Here is a 20,606-nt window from a genome sequence, read left to right on the forward strand (position 1 = left end):
AGCAGAAACTGTTCCCGATGCACTCGGGTGAAAAGACAGGGCAGATGAAGTCCTGGTAGATATAGTCCAGCCCCAAAAAGGCCATATTTCAACTGAACATACAACAGATCACTGAACTCCATCCGACACTGAGCAGTTAGCCGGTTCATTAGCCATTGTGCATAGATTCATGATAATAATAATTGTTCAAATAAATTCAGCTGCAGGGGACTCGACTAGCTATTTATGTATTTTGTCATAAAAACGATGAAGAGGCTTTTATTCCCCTTTAGTCTCTTTGAATACTCTTCCACACTGAGAGTTGAATCTTTCTGGGATACACGTCATCGATGACCAGGTCGGGGTTAAGGCGTCTGGTTCAAGGACCGTACTAGCTGTTGACACGCTAAGCCTTCCGAGCGCCGTGTGGCGTGCTCGTCAACCCTCTGAGAAGGCGCCGCTGATGCCGCTCGACATGCGTAACGAATCCTCCTCCATAAACACGCCCACGCCAGCGTCAACACACAGATGTAGGAGCGTGTGGAAAACAAATTAAATTTGTCTCATCTCGTTTTTGCCTTCAGTTGATGTTCCGACTGAAGAGAGACCAGACATTTACAACATTCCCCCCGACTGTCATATGATGCACCTTGAGCAGTGACAACACAATCTGACGTGTGTGGAGCCTGTCATAGTACTCTGTGCTATATCCTTCAGCAGTTATACCAACAACAGGGAAGTCCCTGGTAGTCAGGGTTTGATGCTTATTGCTATGCGTTTCCTCCTTTCTCCCACCAGGTTCATAGGGAGTTCATTCCCTCACTTGAGGGGTTAAACCGCAGGTTGGTGTTGTTGGTCTATGGTCTGAGCCCTGACCTTCTTTATCACATTGCCTTTGAGACAAAGGCGTTAGACAATAAAGATGCGGTGAGTTGAAGCAGACCTTTACCATGGCTAGGGTACTCACCTCTTGGTGGGGGTCGGCGCCCCGGTGGACATGATCAGTGTGTCGTTCATGTTGTGGGCGGCACTCTTCGGCTGACTAAAAACACAAGATGACAGATATGTCTTTAAAGGCCACTGATTTGAGGCGACCATGAGTGAATCATAATCAAGAGGAAGACGATAATCACAAATCACATGATCACCACCACTTTCTTTTCAAGAATTTGTTCCAGCAGATGTAATCGTTTTTCTAGGGTTTTGAGTAAAATCAATAACCGACTTTAAAGACTTGAACCCTATTAAAATTAGCACAGCTAAGCCCTGCAGACAAGCCGATCTAATTAGAGGGGAGGCCGGTGCCATTGCAGCAGGTAATTTACTAAAGTAAACAAAACCTGCAGGGTCCTGCTAGCCGGGGTTGGTGTGTACCTCTACCAATGAGAGGTGTCACGTGTCCTGGCGCCACGTCTGATTGGTCGATCGAAGTGTCTGTGCATCTTAGGTTTCATCAATGTTCATGAACGAGAGGCTACTGAGATGCATTCCTTCCTTCCTTCCTTCTTTCCTTCCTTCCTTCTTTCTTTCGTTCGCTTCTTCTTTCTTTCTTTCATTCCTTCTTTCTTTCTTTCATTACTTCCTTCACTTTTTATGTCGTTCTATCTTCCTTTCACATTGCACACTCAGGTTTTTTGGTGAAACATAGTAATGCTTCTATATTTTCAACATTTCAACATACTCACTCAACTGTCACAGACTGTTTCATTTTGAAAAGCAGATACACCGAAAAAAGTCAACAAACTAACTTTGAAACTGCTTGAAAATGAGCAAGTGGATTTCCCAGATTAACCAAAATCGAATTGAGTGTCTGTTGTGCACGTCTCTCTCTGGCTCCTATTATAACATCCCGTCAGGTTAGCCTTTTCTATCAGACCTTTGGAGATATTCCCTCAAGACTCGGCATAACGAAATCAAGCAGGCGAGCTCGGTATGGCTTGTGATGGGGCTTCATGCCTTATCACTCATTCTTAATTCCCGGGTTTCTCTTTTAAATTATAGTACAATATAAATACAACACGGTACACGGAGACACTAACAACGGTAGGCATTTGCATAATTCCCCACACAGCACACGCATTATGAGTAACATCACAGCAAAACAGTGAGACACGCACATCATCTCATCCACTCCCTGCCACGGCTCTCCCCTGTATCGCACACCTGCGATGACATTAAGTTTAGTGTAGTTATTGCTTTAGTCCTGCTGCCCAACCAAACGTCCCCTCGGGGTCAACTACAGAACCCCATCTAATGTTATCTAATCTAATCAAATTGTTTCCCAAAACCAAACCCAACACAACAGTACATCCCTTACGGCACTAAAAGCACTCCTCCACCACCCCACCGTCCCCATCTGGGCTCTGACTGTCCTGCCTGTCTCCATTCCGGCGGTAAGAGAAGCCGTTGTAAATCCAGCCTCGAGGCGGCAGAGCGAGGCAGACGAGAGAGGACCTACCTCCTGTGTGGGTGGACGGCGACCGCCCTGGATCAACACAGCCAGCCAGCCAGCCAGCGCTCGGGTGTTTCCAGACGCCCAGACTGCACTGAGCAGTGGAGCATCTCTACGCTCCCCACTACTGCCGCCGCCGCCAGTCTCCAAGGAAACTCACTGTGGTCACGTGACCGCAGTGACGACAACGCGGAGAGCCTTGCTCTCTCTTGCTCACTCGCTGTCGCGCTTGCTCTCTTACGCGGTGGGTCTCTCTCTCTCTCTCTCTCTCTCTCTCTCTCTCTCTCTCTCTCTCTCTCTCTCTCTCTCTCTCTCTCTCTCTCTCTCTCTCTCTCTCTCTCTCCCCCCCTCTCTCCCTCTCTCTCTCTGTCCCTCTGTCCCTCTGTGTGTATGTCAATCCATACACACAGACATGATACACACATAAGCACACACACACACACATACACATACATAAACAAACACACACACAATGGGTTTAAATGTCACACAGAAACATTTAATGGCGATCTCTCCTCACGGCTTTATGGAAGGTAAAAACAGCTGTGTTCCCTTTAAGTGATGACATGAACACATCCTGTTGCTGCTGCCGACCTCACAGGCACACCTGAGCGAGGTTACATAATACGATCACCTCAGATCTATAAATAATCCGCCAATGATTCTTAATGCACCCACTGAAACTCAGGAGACTTAGCATTAGCATTAGCATACACCGTTTATAAATATCTTGGTTAAAGACCAAGCCATCTTCCCCTGGAGGTCACATCCATCTCTCTGTCTCTCAGTGTGTCGCTCGCTGGCTTTTAACTCTCTCCTTGACTTAGGTCACTCTCTCTCTTTTGAACATTCTCTCTCACAAGCAGTCTCTCTTTGTATCTATCTTAGTCTCACTAACACTCTCTCTCAGTCTCCAACAAACACACACACTCACTTTCTCTCTCTGTGTCTCTCCCCCTCTCTCTCACACACACACAAACACACACACACTGTAATACAGCACTCTAGGACCCACTCTCTCTCTCTCTGTGCCCCTCCGTCCCTGCTACAACACTAGCAGTACAGCTAACCACAGCTAGGCAGTAACCACCCCCCGAGGTCAGACAGCCAGCGGTTTAACATAAAGCAGGTTGTGACTCCGACATCCAAAGCCCTGCATTGCGCTAAAGCCTCATGACACTACGGCGCGGCGCAGGACCAAGCATACTGTTAATGGTGCGTGAGCCGAGAGGGACGGGACACCGTCTACCGGTCATTATTCGGCCGCTGGGCTAAAGAAAGAATCCCCAAACCTAAACTCCACTACCCCCCCGTTCCCTCCGCTGACCTCTCTGTGCACTCTCCTTGTCAATACCCCCCCGGCCTCCCACCTTCCTCCTCCTCCCAACCCCACCCTCCTCCTCCTCCTCCTCTCAACCCCACCCTCCTCCTCCTCCTCCTTACCCCACCCTCCTCCTCCTCCTCCTCCTCCTCCTCCTCCTCCTCCTCCTCCTCCTCCTCCCAACCCCACCCTCCTCCTCCCAACCCCCCCTCCTCCTCCCAACCCCCCCTCCTACCCCCCCCATCCCAATCCTCCCCCGTTCCTCCTCCCAACCCCCCCTCCCCCTCCTAACCCCCCTCCCCCTCCCAGCCCCCCCCCTCCCCCTCAAACCCCCCCCCCCCTCAGCACCCTCCTCCATTTCTCCTCCCAACCCCCCCTCCCAACCCTTGTGATGTTCTGAGGTTAGTATTAAAACAAAATAACGCTGTTATCGACCAAAAGAGTCAAGATAGTCACTAAACCGAAAGGTTAGGGTTTGAATCCTGTTGTGCACAGTCTAGCCTGAAGGCAACCTTGAGCAAGATGCTCTTTCGCCTCTCGCTGCTAAATGACCAGATGGCTGAAACAAAAATGAAAACCGTTTCTTTCAAACATGTGCATGCGTTACGGTGTCCCCTCGTCTCGGAGGTGAGGGGATATTTCAGTACACCGTCAGGACAGCGAGGCTTTCCTTGTGGAGGACATCTGAGAGCCACTACCTCCCGTCTCTCTCCCCCCCCCCCCCCCCCCCCCCCCGGCTCAGACGTTCTGATCAAACCTGACGCCCTGCCCTTATTCTGCCATTGTATTTCTATCTGGAGGGGGGGGCTGACTGACACACACATTCATATAGACACACACATATATGTATATATATATAGACCCCCACACATGCATACACACACTCTTTTATTGTGGACAGCCGCTATATCTTTATGAGTCTATCTCTCCAACATTATCTCTATCATGAAAACAAGGCTTCTACCCTGCCCATGGAAACACAGGGTGGTACTGCAACACATATTACTTCTACAGTACAAACTAGGGAAATAAGCAGTTTGTTGGTTTATGGTTGTTTCCACACCTGGTAATACCTTAGAAAGCTATTTCTTTCTCAAACCTCTCATTGCTTTCAAGAGTCTTATGATCGACACTACAAGAATCCCCTTCCACACCGACCCAACTTAATCATCCAGAGCCGCGCTAGTTGGTGTGACACGGTTGCACAGCCAGTTGAAGGTGATAGAACAGTCTAGATTACATAGCCTGCTATAAGAAGGAAATGCTCGAAGAAAATGTCTGAAATAACTGGTATCAACATTCCAGTGTGAACGGACTAAAAGGCCAGTGAAAGATCCCGGATCTATTACGTATTAATGTATGAGTTTGTTGGTGAACTTTGTGGGGCTCTTTATGGTGAGATTACGCCCCCGCTCTCAGATAACCCGATCAAGAGGAAGGCGGCGGAGGGGCTGCGTCACTGCCATGACAGATGGAAGTGTTTGTTGTGGAGTAACATCCTCATATCAGGACAGACGCAGCCAGACGCCACAGAGGGACTTCTCGGATGCCAATGCTCGTCTTGATAACCTCAAAAAGTCAAGGAGCACAGACATCACGTCAACCTTGAAATAGCATCCCTCAAAAGCAACATGACTTTACGTTATCTGCACTTTCATTTTCCCTTCAATACAGCTTCCAACTGGAAAATCTATTAAAATACATAAAACATAATCTTGAAGATTATGTAGGGGGCACGATTCAACATTGCTGTGGGATTTGCCCTGGATAACAAACTCAAATAACAACTTTGGCTTCACTAAAGCACTACACAGCTCATCCACCGCAAAGCAACTGTCTCAAAGAACGAAGCATCTCGGGAAAATAAATAGTGTCAAACATCTCTATCACAAAATAATAACCATCATACAGATCTGCCCTGGCTCTCAAGGAGTTTGACTCAGAGCAGATTCATATTACATAAGGATATGGATTAGTGGTATAGGGTCGAGGGCCCTGTGGAGACACTTTGATATCGTTTAGGCCCCAAACGTTCTGTAAATCAAGATGAATCCCCTTATGTAACACAATTTCATGGTACACAGACTCGATGCCCAGGGCGTATCCAATCATCCTCATCCTTCAGAAAGGATTTACAAAAAATTATAATAATTGTTGGTCTATGTAATGAATTGTAAATGTATGTAAATTGTTTTCGCCTCAACCGAAATGCATGACATGAGAGAGAAAGATGGCGAGAGCGAGATAGAGAGAGAGAGAAAGAGAAAAAGAGCGAGATAGAGATGGAGACAGAGAGAAAGAGAGAGAGAGAGAGAGAGAGAGAGAGAGAGAGAGAGAGAGAGAGAGAGAGAGAGAGAGAGAGAGAGAGAGAGAGAGAGAGAGAGAGAGAGAGAGAGAGAGAGAGAGAGAGAGAGAGAGATGGAGAGAAAGAGAAAAAGAGCGAGATAGAGAAGGGGACAGAGGGAGAGGGAGAGAGAGAGAGAGAGAGAGAGAGAGAGAGAGAGAGAGAGAGCTATCCTTTCCTCATTGCCCCTCTATCCCCTCCTTCTCCTTCTCCATCAGCTGTTCTATCTAATGAAACAATGGGAAGCAGTGGAGGACCAGAGAGAGGGATCCTGCTGCCGTCTGTGGGGACGGTCGCTCAGGGCTTCACTCCAGAAGGGGATGTCAAGCAGCAAAATGGAAAATGATGCCAATGTGTTTATGCTCTGGCTATTTCTCTTGGCGCTGGCTGAGCTCAACCTCCAGCCCCCCGATGTCACTGCCCATCAATTACAGAGCGCTTCAATCAGCGCCCAGAGCCCGTGGTTAAGGCACGGGCTCGTCCATCTCGGTGGGGACTTGAGGAAGGAAGCTGAAACAGGCTAATCTATGAAACGCGTAAGGAGAAAAAAGAGCGAGATGCGATTTCTTAACAAGCGTCTTTCTTGTTTTGAAAGGGACTTCACAGGTCAACATGGGTGTACTGCAGGTGGGTCTTCGCAAATGTGATCAGATTGGAGTCGTACTATTCAGAGGCGATGTTCGTTAAACAGGAATGTTTTGGATGACACTAGGAACGGCCAAGTTCTCTGCGTGAACGTAACACATTCCACACAGACACCAAGATGAGTCTTTTTCAGTGACTTACAGCATCATCCGTTGCCATTGGAACAGAACAATGGAAGCCGGCGTAGCCAAACACACTCGCCCGAGCTTATCAGCATACACACAACAACCACAACAAACTACAACAAACAAACAAATAACAATAATGTGCTCAACGGGGTTGGGGAGTATTGCTCCGACAGGGTCAATAGTGAATACTGGGCGGCATGTGACTCAGGAGGTAGAGCCGCTTAGCTGGTAACCGGAAGGATGCTAGTACGATCCCCGGCTCCTCCTAGCTGAGCGTCAAGGTGTCCCTGAGTAAGGCACCTCACCCTCACTGCTCCTGACCAGCTGGCTGTCGCCTTGCTTGGTTGACACCGCCGTAGGTGTGTGAATGTGTGTGTGAATGGGGGAATGTTAGGCAATGTTGTAAAGCTCTGCGAGGGGCCACTGGTTAGGAAAGCACTGTTTGAATGCTGTCCATTTACCATTTAAATGACAAGACCCCACAGTTTAACCGGCCGGTTCGGCAACACTTTCGTTATACGATGACTGGATCCAGAATAGGGATGTGCGGGGGGCTGGACTTACACGTTGTGTGTGTGTGTCTCCTGCGGCCGCTCCGCCTGCTCTGGGAAGAGGGGGTGCGGCGCCTCGCCCATGGGGACGCAGCCCAGGGATTTGCTGATGGCGTGGCTCAGCTTCTTGGCTGGAGACTTCTGCAGAGAACACAGCAGAGGAGAGACGCTAGGCCAGGCTGGTAGGCCTCTATAAACTGTGGACAGTGGGTTCATGCACAGTACCGTCTGGACACCATGAACACCAGACAGCAAAATTAAACCAAACACAAAATATTTATATATATATATATAAACATACACTTTTTTTCTTGGTTTCATATTTTTGGATATTTTGTTTATATAAACTTGATTCATTTGAGAGTATGGAATTCCTGTCATTGAGACTTCCCCAATTTAACTGAACTACTTTGAGACTCTGAGACCACATATCTGCCCTCTCCGCTCCGTGTTATCATACTCTGGCATATGTGATGTATACATTTGAATAAATATTATGATATAGTGTTACGCATTCATTCTGGTCCCCCGGCCTCGTGACACTGTTATCAGGGGGCATAGACCGGGAGGGAATGGGATTTGGGATTCGATGCACATAGCGCCCTTCATTTAATTCACAGCATAGGGATTGAACTTTAGGACCCTAGAAATTAAGTGAATACAATTACATCTAGCTGAAATCATCCAAAGCCTGTAAAGTCGCTCTGACTCCCTCTTCAAAAGAGTTATAAATTAGTATGGCCGTGTGTTCTACACTCTCAGGGCTGGACCCCTCTCGGGAGTCCAGAGACAACGTGGAGAAGGGCCGACAGTGGTGAAGGCAGCAGTTAAAGTAGTAGTCAGTTGGAGTGGCTGCCGTACCCAGGACGAGTGCTCCTTCATCTGGTGCTGGTTGCTATGGGGACCGTTGGCATGGCCACGCCAGAAGCAGCTCTGGCAGAGCTGGTAGCCGTGGCACTGCTGGCAGCGGTAGCGGAAGCCCATCATGCTCTCGCTGCGACAATATGAGCATTCTACTGGATGGAAGACTGGAGGGACGCAGGGGACCGCCAATTAGAAAGAAAAGAGATTTATTTAAATTAAAAAAACATTAGGATTAAACAAGAACATTAAAACATGACATATATATATACACGTAAAAAGTGCAACTTTTATTGACAGTGACAGAAAAAATTATAGACAGATAGAGAGGATGTAGTTAGCTAGACTAGTAGGTAAACTTTCATATTAAAAACGATCACAAAAATAAAGAAACAACTATTGAATACAATATCTTACCGTTTTCAACATTAGCGAGTCGGTGCATTAGTGGAAGCCAAACAAGACACTGAGGTGGAGGATCGGCCATCAAAATATCCAAAAACGTGTTCAGCAAGATCTTCTTCTAGAGACAAACACAAACATGTGTGCATCCAGTCAGGATCCACCAATAGCAGCGGCTCAGCATAAGATCACTTCTGCTATGGAACGCCACATCTGGCGCCAATAAGTACAGTAAGAGTGGATTCATTCCAACCAGAGATACTCTTTGGCAGCTACTGCGACAGAACTGATTTATTAGACTTCATTAGATAATGTCTAATCATCATGCTTAATAACTACTGTACATCAGCAGCTGACACCAGGCAATGCTTACAAATACAGTCGTTTCCTGTAATTCATTAAAAACTGCATCAATTCAAGCACATTGAATTGACAATAACTCAATTTTATTTCCTGAGCAACGTTTATCTTCACGTTTATATTTCCTGATCTGTTGGCGTAGGCCATGGTTCACTTTGCCTATTCATATTAATATGTTAAGTTAATCATTGTCAGCTCTCTGAGGTGTAACACAACTTATAGTTTTCCAAAGCATGGTCTGTGACATTGGCCCTTAGGCAGACTCTTGGTCCACTGTGAACTTGCTTGATGAACCCCAGGAAATCGTCCAAGCACTTCAAGAGGTGTTTGGATTTGCCCGGCAACATGTGGCCAATCACATTTAGGGATACAATGGCCACGGCTGGCTCCGCCCCCAAGTGCTGAAAAGAAAACCACCCGCATGAGCAGAAAAACGGGAGCATGCATCGCGTGCTGCTTCCCTTTATTTGCTCAACGAGTGATTCCCTCCTCGGAGGCCAGATTATTGCTCTACCAAGCAGAAGAATCATGCGCGCACGTGCAGTAAAAGTCATCTTTGCTCTGGATTTCTGGCAGTGATTTTGTGGCCATGTCCGTTTTAGAGTCCAAATGCATGACGTACGGTCTGACTGAAAACAAGGAGGGGATGCGTTGGTGGTGGTGTTGGTGGTGGTGGTGGTGGTGGTGGTGGTGCGGGTGGTGCTGGTGGTGCTGGTGGTGCTGGTGATGCTGTTGGTGGTGGTGTTGGTGGTGGTGGTGGTGGTGTTGGTGGTGGTGGTGGTGGTGGTGGTGTTGGTGGTGGTAGTGGTGGTGGTGGCGGTGTTGGTGGTGGTGGGGGTGGTGGTGTTGGTGGTGGTCGTGGTGGTGCTGGTGGTGGTCGTGGTGGTGGTGGTGGTGGTGGTGTTGGTGGCGGTGATGGTGGTGGTGGTGGTGGTAAGGTGGTCGTGGTGGTGGTCGTGGTGGTGGTGGTGGTGGTGGTGGTGGTGGTCGTGGTGGTGGTGGTGGTGGTGGTGGTGGTGGTGGTGGAGGTGGTGGTGTTGGTCGTGGTGGAGGTTGTGGTGGTCGTGGTGGTTTGGGTGGTGGTGCGTGTGGCGGTGGTCGTGTTGGTGTTGGTGTGTCCGTGTTGTCTCCCCTCCGCTGCGTACCTGCTGGGGGAAGCAGGTGCGCACAGAGTGGTCGGTGTAGCCGAAGGAGGGGCCCTCAAAGACGGCCGTGGGCAGCTTTAGCACCTCCCGCAGGAACTGGTCGAACTTAGCGAAGATCATCACTCCGTTAGAGTCGGAGATCTGGGAGAAGTTGTCTGAGAGAGGTGTGTGGTGTGTGTGTGTGTGTGTGTGTGTGTGGGAAGGGAAGGGGGAGGGGCAAAAAGAGAGTGGGAGGGAGAGAGAGAGAAATCATTACGTGCTCAAGCGTTTTAATTGACCACAACAATGGAGCAGGCTCCCTCCGATTCAATTTGTTTGAATGTCGTTTGACTCCTTTGACTCACCTCAACCCACTCGTATTAAATACAAAAAGCCAAACCCAAAAAGATAAAAACAGAATATCAATTGGAAAAACGTATAGCCATAAAAAACTAAACATAAAAAAATAGCTTACCAAAACAACCGTGTCAGTGACAATCATCACAGCGTCCAAGTCAATAGCTTGATATAGTCTAATTAAAGGTCACTCATCTGTGGAATGACAAAGTGCTTATGTGTGCACAAAAAGGCAAACCAAATGGCCACGGGAAGGATTTAGTCGCATCACTCGATTTGAAGCAGCACTCGTCTGAATTAATTAGCATTCAAAATGTATTGAGGTGGGCTATTTATAAATAGCAATCATTGTATTGCTTTACAGAAAATATATAATCTCAATCTATAGATAACTTATATTTTGGGGAAGATGAAAACATACAATACAATTTTATGTATTAATTTAAAAGACAGAGGCAGTCTTCTACCAAATGTTGGCATTAATTTGGCAGCCAAAGGGTAGTAAATCAAAAATTGTTTTTAAAAAACAAGGAAATAAAGTTAGTAAATATAGAAGAATAAAACGGTGTATATTTGTCCCAGCATTGCCCCCATGTGTCCGTTTTTCGCCACTACAGCTTCTGGCAAACGGCCACGGGAGGTTTGCTCTCCCTGGACCAAGAATAATCCAATCTTGACCTTCATCACACGTGTACTTACAGCGCAGCTTGTCCACGATCTTCCCTCCACACATGGTTGCTAGCATGGCTTTCATGGAAAACACGGTCAGCTTGCCATGGCCTTCACTACAACAGAGAACAGGGAGATTGACTGCACTGCAGCACGACGATGATACAGAGATAGATGACCAGATAGACATTTTGGATTTGGTTTTAGGAAGGACATTAAACCATAATCAAATGTAATGATTTAATGTCATTAACTTGCAACCATGCCATTAGTGCAGGGAACTAAATTGCTACCAATGTAATTTGTTTTATTCATGGCGCGTGTGTGTGCGCGTGTGCGTTTTTTCTTGACCTTGCTGGCAAACACACTGAGATTATGGATCTCTTTCAGGTTTGAATCGGCAGAGAAAATGGTATTCTAACCAGTTGGAGAATAACTGCTTCAAACAAAACTTCAGACTCTATGCTCTTTGCTGTTTTCCCCAATAACAATCTGGGTCATTTTGATCCAGACAACATCGTCACACTAAAGTAATTTACTTGAGCTTGCCATTACTGGCCTAATTAGAATGTAAAAAAAATATTCTCGATACACTGGTAATGTCCATATTAATAGATACAGACTTATTTACAACATCACTCAGCAAGCTAATGAGAAAAAGGAAGCCAAAACAAAGAGGATTAAGGTACAAAATTAAATGGCATTCACAAATCAAACCAGATAGTGCGCTCATTGGCTATTATACATCATAAATCCTACTTAATTCCACCTCAACACAGCACCGGTTTACTCTTAAGTATGGAAGCATACATGTAAGGCAATGCAATTTGCAATTTGCCATTCAATAAGTCATTACATTATGCAATTGACAATTCATTGTGCTATTTAATAATGTAATTCGAAAATTATATTATTCAAAGTGTATTTATATAGGCAGAGTGACAATTAGATCCTCAATTACATTACAAAAAGTTATAACAATAAAAATAGAATGACATTTTGTCACATTTTTTGAGTGCCTTTATTCAAATGAAAAAGCTATAGCAACCCGGGATTACAATACACTTTGCCACGCTCCCTGTGTTGTGATTTTAAATGACATTTCAATCTGCAAAATGCTTTGCAAAAGAATTTGCAAAGCGTAATGCAAAAGATTTTGCAAAAGATTTTGCAAAGCGTATCAGCGAATCGCGACTGGGCGGGACCTAGTCACTTCCTCTTAATTTCCTTGTTTATGTTCTTCGTATGTTTCAGCAATGGAGGAGATTGTCGCTGCGCGCCCGAAGTTTGGCAGATGATGTGGAGAACAATCGTGTTGAAGACACAGATGCAGTTAATAGAGTGTGTGCTCTGGGAGATAGGATAGACGACAGGGGTATACTACTCCGACTCTTTAAGCCGTTATCCTACTCCGTAACTACGGAGACCTCTCGACCGGGGCAATTCGCAGCCAAATTGATTTTATATGATTACTAGTACTACTAACAATTTTAATAGTGTTGTAAATAAACTTCAAAAACTTTTCAAATCTTATTTGGTGTTTTATTGGTCCTTAATGTGCAAAGTAAACAAGGTGCAAATAAATAAGTTGCAAAGTAAATTAGGGGCAAAGTGATTCCGGAAATGATTTTGTATTGAATGTGCACGTAAGCTACGGAGAGGGTGTGTCTACGCACAGCACTTTACGGAGGACTATTCCAGCCTTTACTGGATGGGCTGACGAGGAAGTAACGTAGTTCCCGCCCTGACGCGATTAGCTGATACGTTTTGCTAAATCTTTTGCAAAATCTTTTGCAATACGCTTTGCAAAATCTTTTGCAAAGCATTTGGCGGATTTAAATGTCATTTGAATTTCACAACACGCGGAGCGTGGCGAAGTGCTTTGCAATCACAGGCGCGCTATAACTTTTTTTCCTTTTGAATAAAGGCACTCAAAAAATGTGACAAAATGTTATTCTATTCTTATTGCTATAACTTTTTCAAATTGAATTGACGATTTCATTGTCACTTTGCATATATAAATACACATTGAATAATATAATTTTCAAATTACATTATTAAATTGCAAAATTAATTGTCAATTGTATAATGTGAACAATTTATGAATTGCAAATTTCAAATTGCATTGCCATTTGAATTTTGCTACATATATGCTCCCATAGTTAAGGCCTACTTTATACAGTTTAAACACATTTTAATGTCATTAGTGGAAGAGAGCTGTTTTCAACTGAAAATCTCTTCAGTTCTTTTGAGGACATCTGACTCGGTGAGGGCCGACAGGATAACACTAACTGCCATTACAGATGGCGATTTCCTCCCTATTATCTTTTAATACCTGTAGAATCTATAGCATAACAGAGACTCAGTGTTACCGTGGAATAATTGAAACGTGGAGGAATACAAGAGGAGTTGTCCAATACATTTATAGTTAACAAAGTGTAGAGACACCGTTGATAAGGAAAAAGGGATGCACAGGAGTGTGTATTGTTTAGTGTCAGGCTACAAGGAGAGTTATGACACATTAACACGTCTTCACCATGCAGCAAACATAGAAACTATTGAGAAAGAGTAATGTCACAGTTTAAGCGGTGAGCAATGTCTTTTTTGGTACTATAAATGTGCATGACTGACAATGGCACATTCAAGGTCGTACATTAAAGTGAGCTCTGTCAAGGCAGAGGTCATGCATTATGCATTGTATGTCTGCATGTGTCTTAATTTAACCTCCACATAGACTAGGAAGAGGATAGGATTTTTGCATATGTGGCGGGTAGGATTACCAAGGTTATAACATATCAACGCTAATGAAAGCGCAGCTTGTTTTCCTCTGGATCTGGAGTGGCACTGAGGCCTTGGGGCTGAGCCTCACTCACCAAGCCTGACCAGTTCTCCAAACCACCGCTTTTTAAGCAAGCTTAACTTGCTTAAAAACACCAAAGTTTTAATCAAGCTTAATTTCCCCCAAGTGGATCGCTAAGGAAACAGAGGCCTGCTACTAATAACTATTTTCATAGTTGATTAATCCATCAATTATTTCTTCCAATGAATGGATTAATCAAGGCGTCTATAAATTGTCATAAATATTGGAAAATGTCATCACATTCCATTCCAAAGTTATGACTTAAATATGTTTGGTTTATCTGACAAGCAGTCAAGAAAAACCCAACTATTCCTTTTGCAATGAGGCTTTAAACAACGTTTTGAATTGAACTTCAACATTAAGCAGCATTCATTTCTTACTTGTATTCGATAAACAACAAATGAATCAATCATGAGAAATTCAATTTTTGTGCATTTTCGAATGGATGAAACGACTGATGGGTGCATCCCTAGAGGAAGCCCCCCCGCCCCAGTGGGGATCTCCTGGGTCAGCTCGATGGCTCAAGCCTACGGGGAACAACACAGTGGAACCGGCAACCCCGGGACTGGAAGATAAACACCGATACACAACTGCAGCCATTCGGCCAGTTGGCAGTAACAGCATTCTTAAGGCGTTGGTTGTGAGGTTTCAAACTTGAAGTCCCCTGGCAGTATCTCCCTGAAGTTCACTTCCAATCTGGGACACAGCACCAATGAGCATTTACCGGCCTACTCCAAGATTTGCCCTCGCCAACTCGAACCAATGAAGTTGATGATCCGACTTTTCCCGGATTTGCAGACATTGAATTGGGGTAAACCACAACTTTTTCGTGGCACACGTATAAAACGGTACTCTGGCGCATGACGGTTCCCATGAGGCATTGAGAGTGACGTTGGCTCCAAGAAGGACACCAGTCACTCTGGTTAGTTCCATTGGACCCTACCTGTCATACATGGCCACCATGAAGTTGAGCAGCAGCCCGATGGACTGCTCCACGTTGATCTGGTGGGTGGTGGGCAGCCTCTTGTTCAGCTGGTAGTAGATGGAAGACAGGATGGTCTCCAGCCGCGACACGTTGATCTCCGCGTTGTGGTCCAGCGTGTTGAGCCCGTTGTCACGGAAGGCTTCGATCATGTTCCACACGTCCACCAGATGCACTGTGGGGGAGGGGGGGGGGGGGGGGGACACACACATAAAGCACACAGAGGATTGTGTGGTGATCAATCACCCACAAATCTAGGTTCACTACACACACACACACACACACACACACACAATTGTCTAAGCGTCCTCCAGCAAAGTATGTTCTTCTTAAAAAGATAAGAAATATTCTTTATTATAGTTTGAGAAGCACAGGAAACACACGGTCACTTAAAAAGGTGAGGGTTGGGGTTAACCCTGACCCTAAACCGAGGTATAAAAAGAGACACAAATGTAAAATTGGGAACTATTGTGACGGAACTATGTGTCTCACTTTGGATCAAAGCTTTGACTTAATAGTAAACGCTAAACCACTCAAGTGCTAAGCAAAGAATGCGACTTTATCGGTTACCCTGACGACTGCTGGTTAGGAGGAGGTGTCAGGAGACGAGACACATAGCTGACCATACGCACTTACGGTTGCATCTCTTCTGCACGAAGCGGAGCTTGCAGGCAGTCCGGTACGTGGATAGTCTGATGACATCAAAGTTCTGAGCTCCTGACGGAACAACAAACCAACAGAATGGTGCGTTGAACAGGCAGCAACGTCACACTAATGAAACTAAACAACACATCTTTGATTTGATCATCCGCCAAAACAGGGTTTCATCTTCTCGATTTCACTTAAAGTGATTGAAGACAGAGTTATCGATACACAAAGGTGACATCCAACTCTCATGCCACAAATTAAAACTTAAAGAAGTGCAACAGTTACAGATGGTACTGGTATTGGATCTGAGAGGACCTTCAATGTGACGTACAGCCCATAGAAGCGTAGCTATGGGGGAACCGCTATAATGTTCTACACTAGGGACTTTGCATCTCCTCTGTGATGAAGAGCCAGCGAGAGAGTTGCGTAATCCATAGCCGGCGGTGAATAGACGCAAGGTCTCTCTTTCTCCGTCTCCCTCTCACTCTGTCTCTTTCTTTCAATTCAATTCAAAGGGCTCTATTGGCATGGCAAACGTACATTAACAGTGCCAACACACATACAAAGTTAAATGAGACATTCAAGAATATATGTGAAAGAATATCGTAGAATAACAATTTAGAAATGGCAAGTTTATTCTGCGAAACATATTTAACGAAGACGGAAATATCGGAAAATGTAAACTGTCATGAAATTGTGTTGGAATCTATTATCTATTCTCTCTCTCTCTCTCTCTCTCTCTCTCTCTCTCTCTCTCTCTCTCTCTCTCTCTCTCTCTCTCTCTCTCTCTCTCTCTCTCTCTCTCTCTCTCTCTCTCTCTCTCTCTCTCATTCTGTGCGTGTGTGGAGCTCACTCACTCATCTCCATGAAGAGCTGTCTCTTCTCCACCATGGCCTTGCTCCGTTTGCTGCCCTCCTCGATCATCCTGCCACACATCAAACATAAGTGACACTCAGTCTTACCTTACAGTTCAGCCCAGCGGGATTCAGCGGTAGGTTGTTGTGACCCCTAAGGCGCGCACAGCAGGAGACCTGGCAGCCTGAGGCAAGATGGCCACAATACTTTTTTTTAACCCTATATGTATATATATATGTATATATGTATATATATATGTTTATATGTAAATTATATGTTTATAATCGATGCAGAACATACATCGAGAAACGTTAGTAGGTTATCTCTGTGTTATTGTTCACCAATAAAGTACACGTAGATACATATTATTAATCACAAGACATGGAAATAAAGGCATATTGCTTATTTTGCGGTAAACATACGTTGTGGATCCAGCCTCAGATAACTAAAACATTAGGGAACCGCTGGTTTAGAGAAGGATTTGAGAGAGGCTGTATTACACATGAACATAAGTACATGTGCATGGTGAATGCATGTGCATAGAAAACAATTGCCCTGGTTTTCAATGTCAATGTTTGTTTTTGGGTTTATTTTGGAGAAATTGTTTCTATCATGATGTTGTCATTCTACATAATAGTACAGTAACCAGTATTTGTTAATTTAAGTTTATGCTCAATCATGTATCAAATTCTTCCAAAATACTAATCATTAATTTCCTTTGGAATGACAATGGGATTATCGTTGTGGGAGGCATTGGCTCAGGGGGTAGAGCAGGTTGTTGGGCAACCATAAGGTCACTAGATCATTCCCCAGCTCCTCCTAGCTCCTCCAAGTATTGAGGAGTCCCTGAGCGAGACACATAACCTGAACTGCTCCTGCAGGCTGGCTGTTGCCTTGCATCGTTGACTTTGCCGTCGCTGTGTAAGTGTTTATGAATGTTAGGCAATAATTGTAAAGAGCTTTGAGTGGCCACGGGGTAGAAAAGTGCTTTTGACATTTTTTTCTCCGACAGTACCGGTATTTACCTGCTGCTGAATTCAAACAATGTGAAACACCAAATTTCGACCCTAGAGAGATCAGAGAGAGAGAGAGAGAGAGAGAGAGAGAGAGAGAGAGAGAGAGAGAGAGAGAGAGAGAGAGAGGAGTAATTGTTGAATATAGAGATCATGTGAACAGAGTTAACATGCCATTTAATTTTCATCATTATAACAAGCTTCAAAGGTCACTGAAAACAAAATAAACCATTACCTTCAAGGCTTAGATTTACATTCTAACTCTAACCCTAAACCAACTTTATATACGCCACCAAATAATCAACACCCACTCACCCTTATCTGAAGTTCCGGTTCTGCTCTCTAATAACATGCAATTTAATTGTCCGTAGGTCACTTTGGATAAAAGCGCCTTTCCTGTGAAATTACAAAAATAGTCAATGGTGCTTTTAATGCTCCTTTCCCATCCTAGGGTGTGCTAGTTCGAGAACAGAATGCGAGGGTGAAACTTGGGACCCCAGGATGGCCACCAGATCCCCCTGGGTTCTGAATCACATGGCGTGTTTACAGCAGGACATCTTCGGGTTGGAAGGGGGAGAAATGCGGAGGATGCAAAAATGCGATGACCAGCTGAGCGTGAGCAACACAGAGCCAAGGTTGGACTGGCCCAAGGCTACCCCACCAACTCTGACCCCCTTGCCTATTAGTGGCTGCTGTAAAAGTGATGGTTTCTTCTACACTTTATAGCAAAGAGTGTGACCTGATCTTTTTATTTTGTTATCCGATTTAAAACTTTAAAATGGCCCTCAATGTGCAGGAGGGGCCTTTACAACCAGAGAGCCATTAAAGACACAGCAAGAGAGTTATGTCCCCATTGACCATCTGGAATAGGAGAGGAAATCTATGGAAAGTTGATTGCCCTTGTGTCATAAGGCCATATATAGATTCTTTCAAGCTGATGGTCTGCCAGAACAATAAGGACATACGTGCAGACTGTGCATGGTTCCCCAAAGAACAGAGTTCACATTATTTGTTTCTAACCACTTGAATTGGTGTGTGTAGTTATGCTAAATATGAATGTCAAATCTTGGTCTTAATCTTTTAAGGGCCACCAAGTAGTCTGGGGTCAATGGAGGCCCGCTCTAGTATTTGGGAAAATAGTCAAACGCATTGAAAGAACAGAAAAATTAGACGTCAATATAACACAATGGCTCGTTGTGAATACTCCGTTATGAACTACGAGCCAGCGGTTCACACGAAGGAAGCGCTGGATTCTGAATGAGTAGGAATTTCATTGAAAAGGGATGAATGCCGTGAAAGAAAAGTGCCAATGGCAGTTGGTGCATGACATATTATAACACTCTCCATTGCTCCTGACATGCTGCTGGGCACCATATTATGAGGTATGCGCTCTAAATGAAGGCCAGCAAACCAAGTGATCGAGCAGCAATACATGTCCAAATCATACACACACTATCGGGAAATCAAGAAACAAACCGTTCCTCTCTCATGACAGGCCAAGAGTATTTGCCCTGAACTATAACCGCACCTTTGGAAGTGATGACCACATCCTTCAGACGCGTGTCAACAGAGGGACTCTGCTGCAGCGGCTCCACACGACTCGTGTCCATAGGTGGACGCCGTATTACATTATGTCATGATGGAGCAGTGCAATATTGGATAAAAACCAACATAACGACCAACGCGGCCATGTTGTTGATTTGTCCGGCTATCCACATTATATCCGCAATGGGAAAAGTGTGTCGTGATGCTAAGAAACAGGGAGAGGAACTATATGGAGCGGACGTTAATTTCACGCCGTTCGTTTTCTAATTTCTCAAAGCTGACAGAGAGAGAAAACACAATGCATAGATGGCCTTACCGAAGAAAAGCACGCAGGCTGCGTTACAGCATCACACCGTCAGCAGCATCAGATGGAGAGGATCTGTGGTCCAGGGTGAATCAGGAGATATCCGCACTCTCTCACCTTTGGATATATTACACGTTCAACCGGCGACGTCACTGCTGTACAAACGGTAGGGAACGAGTACGATCCTCCGTCATGGCGTTTCAGCTCTCTGCCCCCCGTTTCATCAGAGTCAACCTGGACCACTGCTGCGGTTGTGGCAGCAGATAAAGACGTAGGAGCGCAGAGCGACGCTCCGCGCGCAGCATCACCACCGAGGACCCGACGGCAGAGGACGGCAGAGCGCGAGCACGCACCGAGACGCCAAGCGCGCGACACATCACTAGGGTGTGTAGTGCGAATGCAGTGCGCATGCACGACCGTTAAAGGCGTAGCTCACGCCACAGTGCCATAGAGAAAGCACTATAAATAGGGGTGATATATGCAAGTCCGAGCCAGGGGTGTATTCTCGCCCACCGAGAACGCACCTATTGAGTGAAACAGTTTGTTTGCCTCAAACTTTACATCAGTAATAGTGTGACGTCACACTTTGCAGTGGGCGGTGTCATGCCAAATTTGTACCGGCTGCCAAATTTGTACCGGGCGCGTCATCCATACGTAATCCATTCCAAACCTGCCTGGCAGCAGATGATCGCGTCGTCCGTTGCCGGGCAGGTTTCAAAAAACATTCGCGCTCATGTTGCCAAAGACAAAATAACATAATACAGTTAACGGATCGATAGATAACACTTGTTTTTACTTCATATTTGTATTGTATTCAATTGTTTAATCAAATTTAGCTAGTAAACTGAGTGTTTAAAGCGCGTTTCAAAAAACATTCGCGCTCATGTTGCCAAAGAGGAAATAACATAATACAGAAAACGGATCGCTAGATAACACTTGTTTTTACTTGATATTTGTATTGTATTTAATTGTTTAATCAAATTTAGCAAGTAAACTGAGTGTTTAAAGCAGGTCAAGGACGAAATAGCACAATACAGATAACGGATCGCTAGATAGAAGGTTCGCGAATATCCGTGAACCTTTCACGCCATTCGACGCGATCATCTGTTGCCAGGCAGGTTTGGAATGGATTACGTATGGATGACGCGCCCGGTACAAATTTGGCAGCCGGTACAAATTTGGCATGACAGCGGCTCTACAGTTCAG

The 20,606-nt window shown here is 45.2% G+C and overlaps 1 protein-coding gene across 4 annotated transcripts in view; it reads right to left on the bottom strand.

Annotated features, from left to right (window-relative positions):
* dtnbb (dystrobrevin, beta b) overlaps positions 1 to 19,727 on the bottom strand; it is a 35,904-nt gene extending 16,177 nt beyond the window's left edge. Inside the window, exons 1-12 of one of the 4 annotated variants that reach the window (XM_030355908.1) lie at positions 19,413 to 19,727; positions 17,867 to 17,947; positions 17,564 to 17,605; positions 16,541 to 16,608; positions 15,672 to 15,752; positions 14,997 to 15,210; positions 11,224 to 11,309; positions 10,189 to 10,343; positions 8,699 to 8,804; positions 8,282 to 8,448; positions 7,434 to 7,561; positions 947 to 1,021 (exon numbers count right to left, since the gene is read on the bottom strand). In XM_030355908.1, coding sequence (XP_030211768.1) covers positions 947 to 1,021; positions 7,434 to 7,561; positions 8,282 to 8,448; positions 8,699 to 8,804; positions 10,189 to 10,343; positions 11,224 to 11,309; positions 14,997 to 15,210; positions 15,672 to 15,752; positions 16,541 to 16,607 — 1,079 coding nt within the window. In that variant the 5' untranslated portion in view covers position 16,608; positions 17,564 to 17,605; positions 17,867 to 17,947; positions 19,413 to 19,727. The remainder of the gene's footprint in view (positions 1 to 946; positions 1,022 to 7,433; positions 7,562 to 8,281; positions 8,449 to 8,698; positions 8,805 to 10,188; positions 10,344 to 11,223; positions 11,310 to 14,996; positions 15,211 to 15,671; positions 15,753 to 16,540; positions 16,609 to 17,563; positions 17,606 to 17,866; positions 17,948 to 19,412) is intronic. The other 3 variants (XM_030355909.1, XM_030355907.1, XM_030355910.1) reach the window with 3 other exon arrangements.
* Positions 19,728 to 20,606: the final 879 nt, after the last annotated feature.

The sequence above is a fragment of the Gadus morhua genome, chromosome 5 (genome assembly GCF_902167405.1).
Source record: "Gadus morhua chromosome 5, gadMor3.0, whole genome shotgun sequence".
Taxonomy (NCBI): domain Eukaryota; kingdom Metazoa; phylum Chordata; class Actinopteri; order Gadiformes; family Gadidae; genus Gadus; species Gadus morhua.